This window comes from Coccomyxa subellipsoidea, assembly GCF_000258705.1.
Source record: "Coccomyxa subellipsoidea C-169, whole genome shotgun sequence".
Lineage (NCBI taxonomy): Eukaryota > Viridiplantae > Chlorophyta > Trebouxiophyceae > Coccomyxaceae > Coccomyxa > Coccomyxa subellipsoidea.
In genome coordinates, this window is record NW_005178029.1 from 1,443,164 (window position 1) to 1,459,582 (window position 16,419).

Sequence of the window (16,419 nt, forward strand, 5' to 3'; positions counted from 1 at the left end):
AGTCCTAGTCTAGGCTAGGCTGCATGCCTTACTACTGGGGTCAGCAGCACCAGAACCGCCGCTGTAGACACGGGCTGCAACCTGCAGGAATGGTGTTGGTGTTGCACAGGAAATCTCTGGCAACCATTCGAATAACCCTCAGTGCTCGTAAATCATCACTTTGTGCCTTGTACTGTAGTGCGAAGCTGCAGTTCGTTCAGGCATCTCACAAAATCGTTCTCAAAGGTAATTGTGCGCTGATAGTCAGCTCACGTTCTGTCTCAGCGAAGGGCTTGAGCACACAAATATAAAATGAGATTCAGATCGAGATCCGATACTTGAAAAGGGGAGCCTTCCGCCGTAGCAGGCATGGACAGGGCCATGGCGTACTGTGGTCACTGCAAGCAAGAGGTGGAAGTCGAAAATGATGACGCGAATGGGTACCAGTAAGTTCTCTTCCTCCTGTTTCTGATGCTCCTCACTTATATCCCTTAGCTGTACCCTCCTGCATGCCGTTTCTCATTTTTGTGTCCTTGTCCAGGTGTTGCACAACTTGTGGTGCTGTGCTGGACGAGGGTGGCTTCTCTACCGAAGTCACCTTCACGAAGGGTGCTGGAGGCGTCAGCACTGCAGACGGGCAGTTCCTCTCCGATGCAGCAGCCTCTCGTGGCTTGGCCAGGATTTCTGGTGGCCGAGGTTATGGGTATCAGGTGCGTGTGTTCCTTCCTTCGCCTGCACATCTATTGCTCCTTTTCAGCAGTCCTGCAATGCAGCAGCCTTGGGCTTCCACCTGACCGCTCAGTATTGCCCTTGCAGCTGGACTCGCACGAAAAGTCGCTGAACAAGGGGAGGAGCGAGGTGACTCAGCTGGTGGATCGGCTGCGCATTGCCCCTCGGGACGACACTGTGGAGGCCGCCTCGCGCCTCTACAAGCTGGCCCTCAGCCGCAACTTCACCCGCGGTCGGCGGACACAACTGGTGATTGCCTCCCTCTGCCTGTCCTCCACTGCCGCATGCCCTGATATCATCGTAGCATGCTCTTCTTGCCAAGTGCAAGGTGCTTTGCCTGATATGCCTTTGAGAATTTGTTGTTGCAATGGCGCCTTTCCTGGCACAGGAATTCAGCGATCAGTTTGGTGATGGGTGAGTGATGCGCGCAGGTGGCGGCGGCGTGCCTGTACATAGTGTGCCGCCAGGACTCCAAGCCTTTCATGCTGATCGACTTCTCAGACGCGCTCCAGGTCAATGTGTTCACCCTGGGCGCCGTCTTCCTGCACCTCTGCAAGCTGCTCCGCCTTGAGGAGCACCCCATGTTCCAGCGGTGCGCCAACCCCACCAACTGCCTTGTTTCGTGTGCACCATTCCCCTTCTTATATATGCCAAACAATTAGGCACTCCATCAGGAATGTGATGGTCGCCCCATGCTGGTTTTGTGAGATGTAGCTGTGCAAAGAGGCCATCCCTAGAGGTTTTGGGCGGCGGTTGCAGGCCAGTGGACCCCAGCCTGTACCTGCACCGTTTTGCCAACAGGCTGTGCGTGAACGACAAGTTCCATGCGGTGACCAACACAGCGCTGCGGCTGGTGGCCAGCATGAAGCGCGACTGGATGCAGACCGGCCGACGGCCCTCCGGCATCTGTGGCGCCGCCCTCTTCATTGCAGCCCACATCCACGGTCCGCCCCACACACCCTTCGTTCTTTGCACACATAACAGACCCACACTGTTGCTTTGTTAGATCACCTGTGTTGCCACAGGGCGAGCATTGGGGCCCTGCTGTATTGCAAGGTCACTTGTCAAGATATGGAGGAATAGTAACCAAGAATGGCAAATCAAGAGCGGAAAATGACTGCGGGTGCAGGCGTGGAGAAGAGCAAGAGGGACGTGGTGAACATAGTGCACGTGGGCGAGGCGACTCTGGCGAAGCGCGTGAAGGAGTTTGCGCTGACCACGAGCGGCGACCTGACCATAGAGGAGTTTGAGGACGAGGGCCGAGCCCTGGAGGCCCAGCACAGGAAGGAGCTGCAGCTCAACACCATCGGCGCCCCCGCCCCCGCACACACCAAGGGCGGCTGCCAACACCTCAGTGCGCCTCACGGCACTTACAAGATAAATTATCTTACTAGCAGTCACAGCCCCGCGATTAGCAAATACAGCACATTGTCTGACAGCCTCGAGGTGACAGCACGAGTTGCTTGCTGCCAACACCTGAGCGTGCCTCACAACAGCATAGCGGTGCACCTTGCCATGTTGAGGCAAACTAAATTGCCAGCGGCTCCATGAGCTCCAGATAAGGCACACTGTCTTCTACTCTCAAGGTCACAGCATTGCTTGCATGCTTGTTGAAGCGGCTGGGCGCCGTGCAGCTGCCGGAGCGGCGCAGCACTTTGCGCACGGCATGTGCAAGGTGTGCTACGAGGAATTCTTGGAGGTCACGGGGGGGACTAGCGCCGGCGCCGACCCGCCCGCCTTCACGGCCGGCCTCGCCCCCAAGAAGGTAGCTCTCATGCACTGCCCCGTGCACACAGCTATGCTGCCAATTGTTGGGATGTTTTGTTATGGGTGCCAGTGTCCTGGGCTGATTTGGCTATCCTCGCTGCAGAGGAAGAGGAGAAATCAGGAGGAGGATCTGCCGGCGCTGCCGGGCCTGGAGCAGGAGGAAGAGGAGCAGGACATTGAGATGCAGCTGGAGGCAGTGCTGCAGCAGGACGGCATGGGGAAGTACACTAGGGTGCGTTCAGCACGCTGTCACTTTGCGAAAATGCCCCAATCTGTCCTGTTGTCAATCATCGGGCCTACATCAAGGTGATGAGGCTTACTGGGGGTGGCACAGGCTCTCCAGCTGGCCAGCACAGTGGAGGAGCCAGAGACATCTGGCGGAGCCGGCAGCCAGCAGAGAAGTCGGCGGACGAGAGCGAAGCCGGCAAGGCGAGGAGGTCCGTCCCAACTCCATGTCAGGCTCATCAATGCTCAGCAATAATCTGCAGCACAGTCCAGTTGCTCACGCTGACAGGTCCGGGAATGCTGTCCTTGGTTGCCCATCGACTGGGGGAGGGCGCTGAGAAACCTGGTTATTGCAGGCGCAGGGGCTGAAGCGGTGGCAACACCCCAGGAGCAGCCAGCATCAGGCGCAGCTGCGGACAGGCTTGCGGTGGTGGCGGTGCCAGATCAGGCAGAGCTCGACGGGGCGGCCGGGGGCGTTCCTGCCGCGCCGGCGGCTGACGTGGCGGATGACGTGGCGGACGAGGAGCTGTCGGAGCTGGAGGATGACGAGGCGTCGCTGTACCTGCACACGCCGGAGGAGGCCAAACTCAAGGAACTCATCTGGACCGAGCTCAACCGGGAGTTCCTCGATTGCCAATCCGCCAAAGCCGCCGCCCTCGAATCCGCCGCCGCCAAGGTGACCCCTCCCTATCTACAGGCATGCCTGTCGCCCCTCTGGATATGTGTTGTCACGTTTGAACCCCTCTCTCTCCTGTGTTGCTCTGTCTTGAGACCCTCAGATTGGGAAGACTTGGTGCATGAAGAGTTGGCAGGAATGTGGGAGGGATGTGTGCAGGCAGCGGCGGCTAGCGCGGTGGCCGGTGAGGACGCGGAGCAGGCGGGTGAGCAGGCAGACGGCGAGCCGGCTCGCAAGCGCGCCAGGGGCCGCCCCCTCGGCAGCAAAACCAAGGTGCTCCAGCCTCTACTCTCATCCTTTCCTCACGCATATGTGCAATTCCTGCGAGCTCATGGGCCATCTCGTGCACTGTTTGGTGGGCTCAGTGTTTGGCGTTTGTGATTGGCACAGGCGCGTCCAGAAGACATGTTGGAGCCTGCAGAGACTCCGGAGGAGGCCACGCGGCGGATGCTGGACGCCAAGAAGCTGTCCTCCAAGATCAACTACAACGCGCTCGCCAATCTCTTCAGCGAAACCTCCCGTGGCGAGCAGTGAGATCCAATTCCCCTGTCCTCGCTATTGACTGCCTTCTGTCCTGCTGTTTTCACATCTCGCATGATGAGCGCAGGGTGTGCGCAGTTGCAGATGTGACTCGTAAGACTGTGATGCCGCTTTGGCCAAGCCAGGCTTGCCCTTTGCATACATCTGCCATGCATGCTATAATAGGGCGCCTCAACTACAGGTTAATGGGTAGTTAAGGCCAGAGGAATACTGGTGTGAAATTGAGTGTCTTGGACGTGTTGAGGTCCAGCATCTGATGTGTGGTGCTGACTGGTATCAGGGAGGGGGCTGGCGAGGAGGCGGCAGCGAAGAAGACGCGCAGCAGCTACGACAAGGTGTCGGCGCTCAGGAGCCTTGGCCCCGGGAGGAGCGAGGCCAGGACCGTGGGTGGCCTCAGGGACTCCTTCCGGCCAGCCTCCCCCAGGAAGCGCCGAGTCCGCTTTGCAGACCTATGACAGCCCAATATATCTGCATGCGTGGGATGCTGAGCGCTGTATGAGGGGATGCTGCTCTGGGGTATGCATTATGTATATGAATTTTCTGCTGGACAATAATGGATGTTTCAAGTTGCCAGATCTGTGCTGTGGGTTTTGTAGATGTCTACAGCCTGCTTATGCAACGTCTGCTTGCACCAAACGATTGCAACGAATCTTGATTTAGATGATTGCTTCTGTACTTCCTAGACAAATAGATAGAATTGATAGATTATCTTACTTCCACTGTTACAAATCACTGCGTTTCAGATTAAGCCACCGCAAGCTAGCTCTTAAGAGACAAATGCAGCAAGTCTGTTCATCAGGCATGGTCATACTGTGTAGCTGGGACAGGCAGTAGAGTGCCAAGTGCCTTCAAGGCACTTCATTGTTAATTATGTGTACATACAGATCCTCCAGTTCTCGAGCATTAGGCAAAAAGCTGTGCTAACCAGTCATACACATATGGTTCCCTCGATCTGTAGACTAGATTCTGTGCTACCATCCTCCTTTATAAGTTACCGTAATTACCATGGCGCCTCTGCTGCATGTGCATCTCAGTTCGCCATTTCATGCAATGTTTTCCTATCTATCCACTCTGTTGCTGCTCCCCTTCCGGCCCTCCACTGGGAGTCTCAGGCTGCAGAATTGCAAGAGGGGAGCCTGCCAATGTCAATTTGAAACGGCTGAGGATGTGAGGAAGCGCAGATATCACCATCCCAAATCGCGCGGTGTTCTCGTAGAGCTCAAAGAGGGGCACAGCAATAAGCTTGGCATTCCTTGGAACCTGCAGCAGTACTGTGCGAGTTTACCTTCTTGCAAAATCTTCTTACATTACAGCAAAGTAAAGATCCAAGGGGTCTTGAGCCAAAAGAAATTTGAAGGTTGGGATGCTCCAGAGCTATCTGTGAGGAAGCTGTCAACGCACCGCAAGGTAGCATTTCTCTGGCAGCGAGATCAGATACAGCTTCTTCACTTCCTTGGGCCTCGTTATGTGCGCAGGCAAGTACGGGTAGAGGGTCATGTCAAAATTGGGTCGCCAGTATGTGGCAATGCACTGTCCAATGTCCCATGGGTGCGCCAGGGAGGCAGCTTCCGGTGAAAGGTTATTCTCCAGCTTCCGTCTGAGCCCCATTTTCTCTGCAGTCCACATGACCACTGTTGGTCACAATCTTTCCGTTCCAAGTAGCTCATCAAGCTCACTAAGCATGCATGCAGCAACGTCAAGCGTCTGATGTATTCACCAGATATGGCTCATGCCAACTGTACATTATGAACAAAAATAAGAAGCTGCTGCGCACCATCCTCCCCAGGCCGCAGGCGGCCGCCCGGCAGCTTGAAGAAGGAGGTTCCAAGCTGGAGGAGCAATACATGCGGATGATTGTGCTCCCACACTAATAGAACTGCATCTACAGATCTGCGCACCCCCTCCTTTTTGTACCTGCAGCCAGTAGGCGTTTGCTGCGTAAGAAGGGGTATAGGCTTGGCAGAGTTCCCTGGTAGGCAGTCATGTCCAGTCTGCAGCACTCACTTTTCCTCCCAACGGCTCAAGCGTGCCTGTACGTTCGTATCCTTTTCGGTCTTTGCTGCTTTCGAACCAAAATTATAATTTGCTACAGGATAAATGGTGATCGCATTCTGAATGCCGGCCATCTAAACACCCAAAACGCCTCGCCACAAAGCAGCAGGACAAGAGCATCTCACATCATCTTGAGGTACACACTCATTATATTTGCCATTTCCCAGCGCTCTTTTTCACACCAAGGGAGTCTGATCAAACAATGCAAACTTTTGCTGATTTGCTGTTGGAGTGTTTCTTGTTGCGTTCAGGCGTACACAAGGATTCAGATCTACCAAATTGCAATTTTGTGTTCCGATCTATGGACGGTATCTGTTGTCGGTGACCTCTTGAATAAATGTTGCTCTGCAGTTTGCCCTGCTGGACCCACTCAGCTGAGTCATCATGATGCTCAAGGACAAGGAACTTTTGCGATCTCTGTGAATTATCAGGCAAATTGTGCTTCACTGCACCCATTGAGCACAATTGCCCTGTATGTAAGGACCCCCGGCCATGCTGTCCTGAGGCGCAGGCCTGGACTGCATGCAGATATTTCAGTCCCGGCGGCGGCCGACCAGACCCATAGGATGCCAGGCTTGCCAGGCGTGCGCACCATGCCTGAGGCACTTTCATGACCAATATGGTTGCGCATGTCTCTTGCATGACTGCAGCACTTTCGTGATGGTTGCCAATGGCATGCTCACGTGCTGCTCTTCTCAAATATTTTTCTTCTTTATATGTTACAGTGGGGCAGTCAATGCCAAAATTGTAGTTGATATGTGGACGGCAAGTCTTGGGCCGTATAGCATGGGCATTTTGACACATCCCCAAGATTAACTTAAAAGGCCACGGTATAGCATGTCCAGTAGACATAGAAACTCAACACATGCAATTTAGTACAAGGAACTGGTACTGTCTTGGACCATAGATACATCATTTGTGTTAGTGTACAGGTCGCTCAGCAGAGTGTCATGAATTAAATACACCATATTGCTACAGCTATGACCCGATCACAATCTTGGATCCTTAGGCCATCTGGGGCGCCGAGATGCCTGTAGAGGTCTGGCAGCCCCACTGCAGGCAGAAGATGCCCAGCAGGTCAAAGTTGCATGAGCACTTGGATCCGTACTCGCACTCCGACCAGCCAAAGTAGCCGCACACCTGCCCCAACATCACATCATGATCAGAGAGTATGATGCATGAAAGATATCTTGTCCAAGTGGGCGGCTGCCGCTTCCAATTTCTGCATTGTCAGCAGTCAGATTCGCACCTCGGGGACATGCTTGGGGTTGGGTGAGGACTTGACGGGGTAGCTAGCAGCCATGGCAATGCCACAGGCACCCTCCTTCACAGACGAGTCCTTCTCCAGCTTCATGTAGCCTTGCATGCCCCAGGTGCCGCCCCAGCTGTTCTTCACCAGCCAGTATGGCTTGCCTGACTCATCCTGCAGCCAGCATAAGTCATCCTCAGGCCATGAAACACTTCTCCCAAACTTGCAGACTTGTGCCAATTGATAGGAAGGCGATCAAACCATGGCAATCAAATGGAGTTGAAGAGCATGCTCACCACGTCATAGCCAGCAGCAAGGACTCCGTGGTTGAGGCCGATGCAGGACCCCTTGGCAGCAATAACACCGGAGGAGTAGAACTGCATGGCCTCGCTGGCGCAGATGGCAACAGAGACCGGCTGCTTTGAGACTGCCTTGGCCAGCGCCACCTCGTCGTTGACAGGCACATCTTCATAGCCATCGATGGACACAACAGTGCGCTCTGCCCACAGAACAATCACAGCTTCATACTTGCAAGGATGACATGCAGCATGGGACGTGGAGTATGCCAGCACTGCAAGCATGGGTCCACTGAAACGAGTGAGCTTTGGCTCGAAGGTTGGGAAAAGCAGGGGATGCGACCTTCGCGCAGCTTGTTGCAAAAGCCGCCCACACTCCAGTAGCTGTAGTCCTCCTCGGTGTCAAGACCGCCGTTCTTGATGATGTAGTCAAATGCGTAGTCCATGAGACCGCCGCCGCACCCCTGGTCCTTTTTTGTGTCGCAGTCCACCAGCTGCTGCTCAGACAGGGACACCAGGTCTCCGGTCGCCAGGAAGTTGGCTCCCTCCACAGAGCCTGTGGTGGAGAAAGCCCAGCAGGAGCCGCAGAAAGCCTGGTTCTTGACTGGCGTCACAGCACCGGCCTCGACCCAGTTGATGCTGTTGGCGGGTGTCACATCAGCATGGCGGAAACCCGTGTTCGCGGAAGACCTGTGGGAAAGCAGCTCGTTGAAGGAAAGGAAAAATGAGAGGCTCAGCAAAGCTATTGACTTGTGTTGTAGATCTTGTTTGGAGTGCACACCTGAAGCTGCCATCTTCACCAGCGTTCAATCCGAGGTGCGTTGAGCTAAACTCCTCCCACGTTTGGTCAGCGAACTCGTTGAGGCCCAGCTGTGGCAGAAGATCAGTGTGAGCGAGCTGTGAGAGAAATAAGCTGCTCAAAGCAGTTTGCTGTGTGTTTTCACTGAAGTGTTTACTTGCCTGGTATGACTGTTGTGCTGAGTTGACAGACGTGATGTAATCAACGTTCGTCTTGAAGATGTTCAGGCGCAAAGCAGCCTCCTCCTCGTTGGAGTACTTCTTGTTGAACAGCCTTGTGAAGGTCATAAACGCTCCTGGTGCATCGGCCTGTGCATGGAAAGCTGGCCTCAGTATCAAACGTTGCAGCAATCACAGAATGCACTGATGTGCCCGGCATGCATTGAAGATATCACCTTTGCAGCTTCAAGGGTCAGCTGTGGTGAATACAGGACGTCATCAGCGATGGGCCTGGTTGCTCCCCAAGCCCCCTTGCTGGCTACTGCAGTGATCACCACGAGAAAGGCAATACGAGGCAACATCATGGCAACGAATTCCAAACAATCTCGACCGAACAGCAGGAAGAAGAGATGTTGGCCTCGGGCTCGTGCCCTGACTCACTCCTACGTCAGCTCAGGCTGGCTGGGCTCAGTTCCGAGATCAATCTTGGATGTTTGGGAAATTCCCTTCCTCTTCACATTGAAGTGTTGTATAGTCTATGAGTAGAGTTCGGTGCTTCCACTGTTTTTATCGTATCCTTGCTTTGTCCCTACCGAGACGTTTAGAGCATCGCAGCACTGTGTGCAACACTGACCACTCCTGATCTCATCGGAACATGATGGTGAGAAGCACATGATTAAAATTGCACAGAGTTGAACTAATAGTTTAGTACAGGGATCGGGATTGAACAAATTTTGTGCTAGCGGCACTTCTCTGTGGCTAGCTATGCTGCGTCCTGCAAATTTTATGTGGCGGAGGAGCCTTCTCACCTCCACAGATGTTTCAAGTCCAGCTCACATGAGCTTGCATCCTGCCGTACCCAGATCCTGGACGGGCCAAGCTCTGCAGACACTCAGGAATTGGCAGCCTGCATATGGCGCACGGCCAAGGTGTTGGGAGGCCAAGCACGTGTGCTGCGCGGCTCCAGCTACAGTGGCAGCCGAACCTCAGGTGGGGCAAGACCAGACCGGTATCATCCATGAAAAATTGCTGGGCATTGTGCGGGGGGCATGACACTGCCTTGCCGTGCGCAGGTAGCATATGAAGCTGTCATCGGTATAGAATGCCACGTCCAGCTCAACACAAACACCAAGGCTTTCTGCAAATGCACCACAACAAAGGCCGCTGCCAACGCAAACGTCTGCCCGATCTGCCTAGCTCACCCGGTGCGCTCTGCATGATCTAGACCTTCCCTTGCATCTGTGTGGCGTTCATGCCTCAGGAGCAGACTTGCTCATCAGACTCACTGGCAATGTTGGTGTGTTGTGCGCAGGGAACCTTGCCTGTCCTAAATGAGGGTGTCCTTCGCAAGGCTGTCATAGCTGGGCTGGCCCTGAAGTGCAACATTGCCAGGCAGAGCAAATTTGACAGGAAGCAGTACTTCTATCCAGATCTCCCAAAGGGCTACCAGATATCCCAGTACGATGAGCCCATCTGCTACGGCGGGCAGATCGAAACACTGTTGCCTGATGGCAGCACCAGGACTGTGGGCATCACACGAGCGCACATAGAAGAGGATGCAGGTTGGCAATCTGTCCGCTTTGCACATAATTAGTTAGAGCTAGCTCCTGGATGATGTGAGGGATCCTTTAAGCTTTACAGTCAATGTGATGCACTGAATTGAAGGCATGACATTGACAAAACGCAGCATTTGGGTGACCTACCCTTTTGTGATGAGTCATAATGAATCGCAGCATCCCTTGATCAAGAAATTAAGCTCCAGATCTCATTTTCAGAGGCAATTGTCTGCGTTGCAGGCAAGCTTGTGCACAGCGGTTCAGACCAGCTGTCTGGCTCGGACTACTCCCTCGTGGATTACAATCGAGCAGGAGTGCCGCTGCTCGAGGTGGTTTCCGAGCCGGACATGAGGAACGGTGCAGAGGCGGCCGCTTATGCCAGTGAGCTGCGGCGCATCATGCTGTTCATGGGCCTCACAGACGGCGTCATGGCAGAGGGCCACATGCGTTTCGATGTCAACGTCTCGGTGAGGCCCCTTCTGTGCAATTCACAACCAGGAGTGTTCCTCATACCAGTGGTGCAAGTTGTTGGGAAAGGTCATTCGCTCACTGTGGAGTCTGGCTCCTTGCTAGGTGCGCGAGGAAGGGGCCCGGGCGCTAGGGACAAAGGTGGAGGTCAAAAACATGAATTCTTTTTCGGCGATGCAGCGCGCAATAGATTTTGAGATTGAGAGACAGGTGATATAGTTGCACAATTTGTTCGTCTGAGCTGACATATATCAATTGCGCCTCTGTGCTCAGTGAGCTTCATTCTTTTTGTCTTTTGCTGAGCAGGTCAGTTTGCACAAGTCTGGGAGGAGAGATGAGATTGTCCAGGAGACTCGTCTGTTTGATGAGTCCAAGTTGCAAACATTCAGCATGCGTGTGAAAGAAGGTGAGTCTTTCATGATGGTAGTTGCCATTCCCTCCAGCCCATTGCATGCAGGACTGGGTTCAAGGGTGCCTGTTTCAATACAGAGTGAGTGAGAAAGGAGAGTGGTGGCACAGGTTTGGCGGATTACCGATACTTTCCCGAGCCTGACCTGCCCCCTCTGCACGTCTCAGACGCCCTGATTGACGAAGAGAAGGTGGGCAATCCCTTCCGCCGTAACACTCTCTGCTGTTGCTTTGCTGCAGCGTCTGAGAGCTTGTCTACTACCGAGGGTATTGGTAAAGGCACAGGAAGGTTGTGGATGCTCACAAAGGAGTATTTGCAGGAGAACATGCCGGAGGTGCCCAGGGCAGTGAGGGGACGGTATGTGGATCTGAATTTGCCAGCAGCAGATGTTGTGATTCTTGCAGACGAGAAGCCCATCTCAGGCTACTTTGATGCTGTGGTGGCTGCTGGAGCCTCCCCAAAGCTTGCAGCAAACTGGGTCCTGGGCGACTTGATGGCATTTACCAAGGTACCTGTGGTCCTGTACCTCAGGCTCTTCCTGTCCTAATCCCGTGCATAGCATGCCTCAGATAATTGGCATGCAAGGGATACAAATGTGTTATGACGATATTGCACTCTAGTTGATGTTCACAGAAGGGGCACTGAAATTGGGGATTATGGCTTGCAGGAGAGCAAGTGCAGCTTTGATGACTTGCTGCTGACACCTGCAACCCTAGCAGAGCTGGTCAACGCGATTGAGGAAGGCGTGATATCAGGCAAGATTGGGAAACAAGTGCTGCCAAAGCTGCTCAAGGTGCGCGAATGCATGCCAGGGCTTTGATGTCACCCCATTGTCACTTACGGCAGAAAGGCTGCTTACTCCCACAAATGATTTTGATGTGCATGTCTCTGAATTGGTGAAATTGGCAATGCTTTTGTACTTCTCCTTCATAACAACGTAAATTGCTCTGTGCTGAGCAGGGGGATGGGAAGGATGGGGTGAAGGCATTCTTGAAGGAGCAGGGCCTCATCCAGATATCAGACCCTGCAGCAATCGAGTCCATAGTGGACAGTGTACTGGCTGCAAACCCGAAGCAGCTGCAGGACTACTGCGCAGGGAAGAAGAAGTTGCAAGGCTTCTTTGTTGGGTGAGTGAGATTGTCCCTCAATGTCTGCTGCATTTGTGATGAGAAGTGCTGCATGCACAAAAGCATGTTGTGGGCAAGGGAGCTTTGGCAGAGGCACTGGGTATAGGTGTATGTAGTCATCCTTTGTGTGCATGCGCAGGCAAGTCATGAAGGCGTTCAAGGGGCTTGCCAACCCGGAGATGCTGAATCAATTGCTCATGAAGAAGCTGATGGAGGCTGAAAATGCTGCACAGCCTGTCGAGAAGTGAAACAGGTCTGCAGGTTGTGCAGAAGACATTGTTGTGTCGCGGCGCCATGTAGAAGTGATGCCAATGTGGGCGCAGTCCTGGTCATCCCCAATATGTCAGATGTGTTACAGACATAGCATTTTATTTTAGAGTCAGATTAGACATAGCTGTTCTGCACTGCAATCACAATATAAAGGTGACTGTAACATCTGTAAAAGGTTGCTAACGAAAAGTGCCCGCTACGGCTCCCGAGGGAGATCATCCAGTCATGATCAGCACATAAGAGTTGCCTTGTTGCTATTGTGTTGTGCTACGGGCACAGGCCAGGGATAACTTCTATCTTGCGTCAAGAAGCAATCTTCACCCCTGGAAGTCACATCATAGGCCAGGAAGACGCGCAGGCCCTGCCAAGCTTCTGTTGACACCACCCTCCAAGCAGCGCCTTCAATTTCCTCAGATCGTCTTCCACCTTATTAATCTGCTGACAAATTTCTTCTGGTCGCTGCATGCAAATTCACCACCGTGGTGACATCAATCAGTCTCCACATTCATGAGACAGCTCAAAACAGATTCAGGTCCCCAAAAAGAAGACTACAGTAAGTGCACAGGGATGCATTGCAACACAGGAACATGCAGGCGACAAACAATGCCCTCACATTCGTGATTTCTGACACGTTCAATGTGTGATCTTTTTTCTTGGGTGTAGCATGCCACGCAGCAACGTCCTCTTCTGACACCTCCATTGGATCGCTGCCATGAAACTTGCGGTCAACCTGCGATAAAAGTTCAGATGTGCCTTGTGACAGCTTCACGGTAGCGAGCTCGAGTCTAATTCCACCTGCATTTGCAGGTACAAGAAAGTATCAATTTTAGAATTTCCTGGAGTGTGGCACAGATGCACGAGCAACCAAGATGCAGGCATTGATGCAGAAAGGACATGACCTGCCAGGGGTGGAGGTCGGTCTCGGTCGCCTTTGACAACTCAACAAGTATCTGCAACGCTATACGACCCTTCACAAAAAACACCAGCTCCAAAATGCAGTGCAAAATGTGGATGCCGAACGAGGTCAGATTCCCTGAATCTTGAATGATCTGTCCCAGCGCATGGTTTAGTGGGAAGACAGATACAAATCACAGTCAAGAAAGGAAACTCACCCCAGCAGCCAGCAAGACAGCGACGTTTTCAGTTGATATTCTGAAGTAACGATACCCCCGGCCTCGAGCCTGAATCACGAAGACTGGTGAAAAGAGACGACATACTGTAGTTGATGATTACTAATGACATTGATTAAGATCAAGGTCAACATAAGTACCTCAGGATCGTTTTCATACGGGCGTTGACGACCATATCGTGTAGAACGTGCTGTCAGTAAGAGGCGAAAGCCTTCTCGGCTCCTTCGTCGCTCGATAACGCCAGGCGGAGAAGATTTGCATCTGACAAAACACCTTTGTTATCAGATGTATAATTCGATCTAACTTGTCCAATGCTCTCGAGCAACAGCATATAACCTTATGCATGTTGCTCTTGGAATTGCCCACTTGTCACTAAGCGCCCGGAACCTAAATATATGCACAGCAGGTAGTAGAGGGCAAGTAGTGATTCACCGAAGCTCTTAGTTCACGCATAGCTCAATGAAGTGCGCAAAGCTGCTTGCAAGAGAGATGTGTCAGGATGGGAGCATGCTGTGTGCGTGCTGCACGCACGTGTGGAACAGTTCTTGCATTCTGGAGCAATACTGTCCCTTTGCTCTTCGAAAACCTCAGACAGGTTCGATTGTAAGCCGGTGTTACTTCAATCTCCATCTGAGTGTGATGACACGGACACCTTTGCAGGCGATTCAGTGACAGGGATCAGATGATTGGGAGCACTGATGTTTTCTTTGGCGGTCTGCCTCCCATAGCAAGCTTTGCTGAGGTAGAGAAGGCGATACATGCCGTTGGAGATGATGTACTGCGTTTCCAGTTTCGCCAAGAGTGCGGATATGGTGTGATCAGATTTAGCAACGCTGAAGCAGCGACAAAGGCATGTCAGTTGCTCAATCAGGTCCGTCCGCTTGAGTGCCTAATATTACTATCTTCCATCAACAAATATTTTCAGAGCAGTGTCGCTTCGATTGGTTGCGCTCTAGAATGATTCTGGCTCAGATCAGTGGAGGGTGAAGGAAGGCCTCGCTCTAAATTGCCTCAACATTCTAATGTGTCATTGCAGGTGAACGGCCACCCCGTGGGTGCCCATCTCCTTGCCGCGGATACAGCTGAATGGGATATTGAGGGAGCTCGTCCTCCCGTGCAACCTGCAGAGATTGGCCAGGCCTCCATCAACTACCTCTTGCAATTGTTGCGCAAGAGCTCATCCCGGCAGGAGGATGTGGATGCAGCATTGACGGCCGCTGGTTCCACACAGACAAAGGTAGCCTTTTGGCAGCAGAACAATGAAGCCTTCTTCCAAAAGGTGCATGGACATCATAAAACCTGTGCCTCTACACCGCAGGGCGAAAGCACAGCGCTCCCTGCGTCCCCCACTGTGGATGCCCTGCACATCAGCGGAGACTCTGCAGGGGGTGCAGACCAGCAGGGGGATCACTCACAGCACCCCCAAGCTGACCCCAACCCCCTGAGCAGCTATCCTCGCTGCAAGCACCTGATAGAGGTCTATCGCGCCCTGCCGGGGGCTCAAAACAAAAGTCCTCTCGCGGTTCTGCACGAGTATGCCACCCGCCTCAGCCTCGAGGCGCGCAGTGCTGTGCATCACTGAGGCAGCAAATCTGAGCGTGTACAATGTGTACAACAATATAGAGCAAAGTTTTGGCGAAGAGCTGCCTCCCAATTTTATACTCACAGCAAAACGTGAGAGATCCCTCTTGCTTCTTAATATGGACTACTTACATGTTGCGTGCTCTATCTGCGCAGTTGACATACTCTGAGAGGGCAGAGAGCAACCTGGGTCCGTTCACTGTGGAGGCCAAGCTGCTATCTGTGGATCGGGCTACTCTCTACTCCAGTGGCACCGGGAAGGTAGGCCTGAAATGAGATACTGCAACCTGAGGCTCTTCTTATTTCAGGGGAAGGTGAAGGTACTTTCATCACAATATGGACTGAAGGGGCTGTGAGCAGGGGCGGGGTAAGAAGGAAGCGAAACAGGCAGCTGCAGCGGCAGTGCTTGAGACGCTGCTGGCCAACGTGCCACTGGAGGACTTCCTGCACCGTCCCACAAAGCAGCAGCAGAAGAGGGCGCAAGTGAGCTGTGCTTCTGCCGTCTTGCCTATCCATTGCTCGAAGAAGTTTACTTTTCCGCTTCATTTCACTAGAGCGCCAAAACATGCGTATACCAAGTCAAGTTGGTCAGCCGACGCCCTGATCCTGCAATCTTTGAACAGGCGACGGTGAGGATTGCAACGGGTGCAAGGGACTCGCTGCAGGCGCAGATTGGGGCCCGGCAGGATGTTCTGCTGGGGTCGCCTCAGCCGCAGCAGCCGGGCGACTCCTTCACGGCCATGCCCCAGGCGGTGCCCACCCCCGGCTTGCTGGGGTCGCCCCCCGGCGCCTACAGCTTCCACAGCCAGCCCTCGCTCACCTTCCCAGAGGTGGGGGGCCCTGACGGCACCTCGCCCACCTGGTTTGGCAACGTGCACAGGTGCCCGGACGGCCTGTTCTATGATGCCCCCTACGCCTACCCGGGCGCGCATGTGGCCCCCCAGCCGCAGGGCCCCTTGTTGCAGGTCCCCCCCGGCTACCAACTGGCTGCTGCAAATGCGGCCGCCATGTACAAGCGCAGCCACGATGCCATGACGGAGCCCCCACAAGGCCACACCAACGGCGCAGGATGATTTGCGTTCTTTTGAACTGGCTCATCAGGTGTGCCTTGCTCGTTGCGAGTTCGGCTGATGCGTGAGAAAATTGAAGCTCTACGTGGGCATGGCTGCCCTTGAAAAAATGAGGAGACGGTTGTTAGCTCATGCGGTAAGCTCATATCCGCGGTGTGCTATTCTGTGCTTTCTTGCAATGTCTGTCCATGTTGCGCTCTGCAATGTGCTCAGCAGATCAGACAGTGCTGGGCGCCTTTTCTTATTGGGTGATAATTGGCTTAGCAGTGTGAAGCAGCAAGCACATAAGATTCTTGGTTTTCGATTTTGAAGCTGTCTACTGACGTGTGGCTCCTGGC

General features: G+C 53.5%; 5 protein-coding genes across 5 annotated transcripts; 3 read left to right on the forward strand and 2 right to left on the reverse strand.

The window, feature by feature from the left end:
* Positions 1 to 360: 360 nt before the first annotated feature.
* Positions 361 to 3,910, forward strand: COCSUDRAFT_18052 (cyclin-like protein; the record flags this gene model as incomplete). Its single annotated transcript, XM_005645417.1, has 9 exons — positions 361 to 425; positions 521 to 689; positions 796 to 957; positions 1,140 to 1,300; positions 1,468 to 1,652; positions 1,838 to 2,062; positions 2,343 to 2,494; positions 3,149 to 3,376; positions 3,767 to 3,910. 9 exons carry the CDS (start codon positions 361 to 363, stop codon positions 3,908 to 3,910), a joined length of 1,491 nt encoding a protein of 496 aa, XP_005645474.1.
* Positions 3,911 to 4,978: 1,068 nt separating this feature from the next.
* COCSUDRAFT_18071 (cleavage and polyadenylation specificity factor, 25 kDa subunit) lies at positions 4,979 to 6,042 on the reverse strand (the record flags this gene model as incomplete). The annotated part of the gene is made up of 4 exons (XM_005645418.1): positions 4,979 to 5,176; positions 5,318 to 5,529; positions 5,691 to 5,830; positions 5,921 to 6,042. The coding sequence occupies 4 exons, from the start codon at positions 6,040 to 6,042 to the stop codon at positions 4,979 to 4,981; spliced, it is 672 nt and encodes a 223-aa protein (XP_005645475.1).
* Positions 6,043 to 6,973: 931 nt separating this feature from the next.
* Positions 6,974 to 8,599, reverse strand: COCSUDRAFT_18161 (hypothetical protein; the record flags this gene model as incomplete). Its single annotated transcript, XM_005645419.1, has 5 exons — positions 6,974 to 7,108; positions 7,218 to 7,391; positions 7,514 to 7,716; positions 7,857 to 8,203; positions 8,295 to 8,599. The coding sequence occupies 5 exons, from the start codon at positions 8,597 to 8,599 to the stop codon at positions 6,974 to 6,976; spliced, it is 1,164 nt and encodes a 387-aa protein (XP_005645476.1).
* A 920-nt stretch (positions 8,600 to 9,519) lies between these two features.
* COCSUDRAFT_18078 (B subunit of glutamyl-tRNA amidotransferase) lies at positions 9,520 to 12,278 on the forward strand (the record flags this gene model as incomplete). Its single annotated transcript, XM_005645420.1, has 10 exons — positions 9,520 to 9,675; positions 9,783 to 10,032; positions 10,267 to 10,493; positions 10,600 to 10,704; positions 10,798 to 10,900; positions 11,014 to 11,093; positions 11,223 to 11,411; positions 11,571 to 11,696; positions 11,876 to 12,030; positions 12,170 to 12,278. The coding sequence occupies 10 exons, from the start codon at positions 9,520 to 9,522 to the stop codon at positions 12,276 to 12,278; spliced, it is 1,500 nt and encodes a 499-aa protein (XP_005645477.1).
* A 1,850-nt stretch (positions 12,279 to 14,128) lies between these two features.
* COCSUDRAFT_57477 (hypothetical protein) lies at positions 14,129 to 16,084 on the forward strand (the record flags this gene model as incomplete). The annotated part of the gene is made up of 6 exons (XM_005645421.1): positions 14,129 to 14,143; positions 14,467 to 14,667; positions 14,749 to 15,000; positions 15,168 to 15,272; positions 15,372 to 15,494; positions 15,635 to 16,084. The coding sequence occupies 6 exons, from the start codon at positions 14,129 to 14,131 to the stop codon at positions 16,082 to 16,084; spliced, it is 1,146 nt and encodes a 381-aa protein (XP_005645478.1).
* Positions 16,085 to 16,419: the final 335 nt, after the last annotated feature.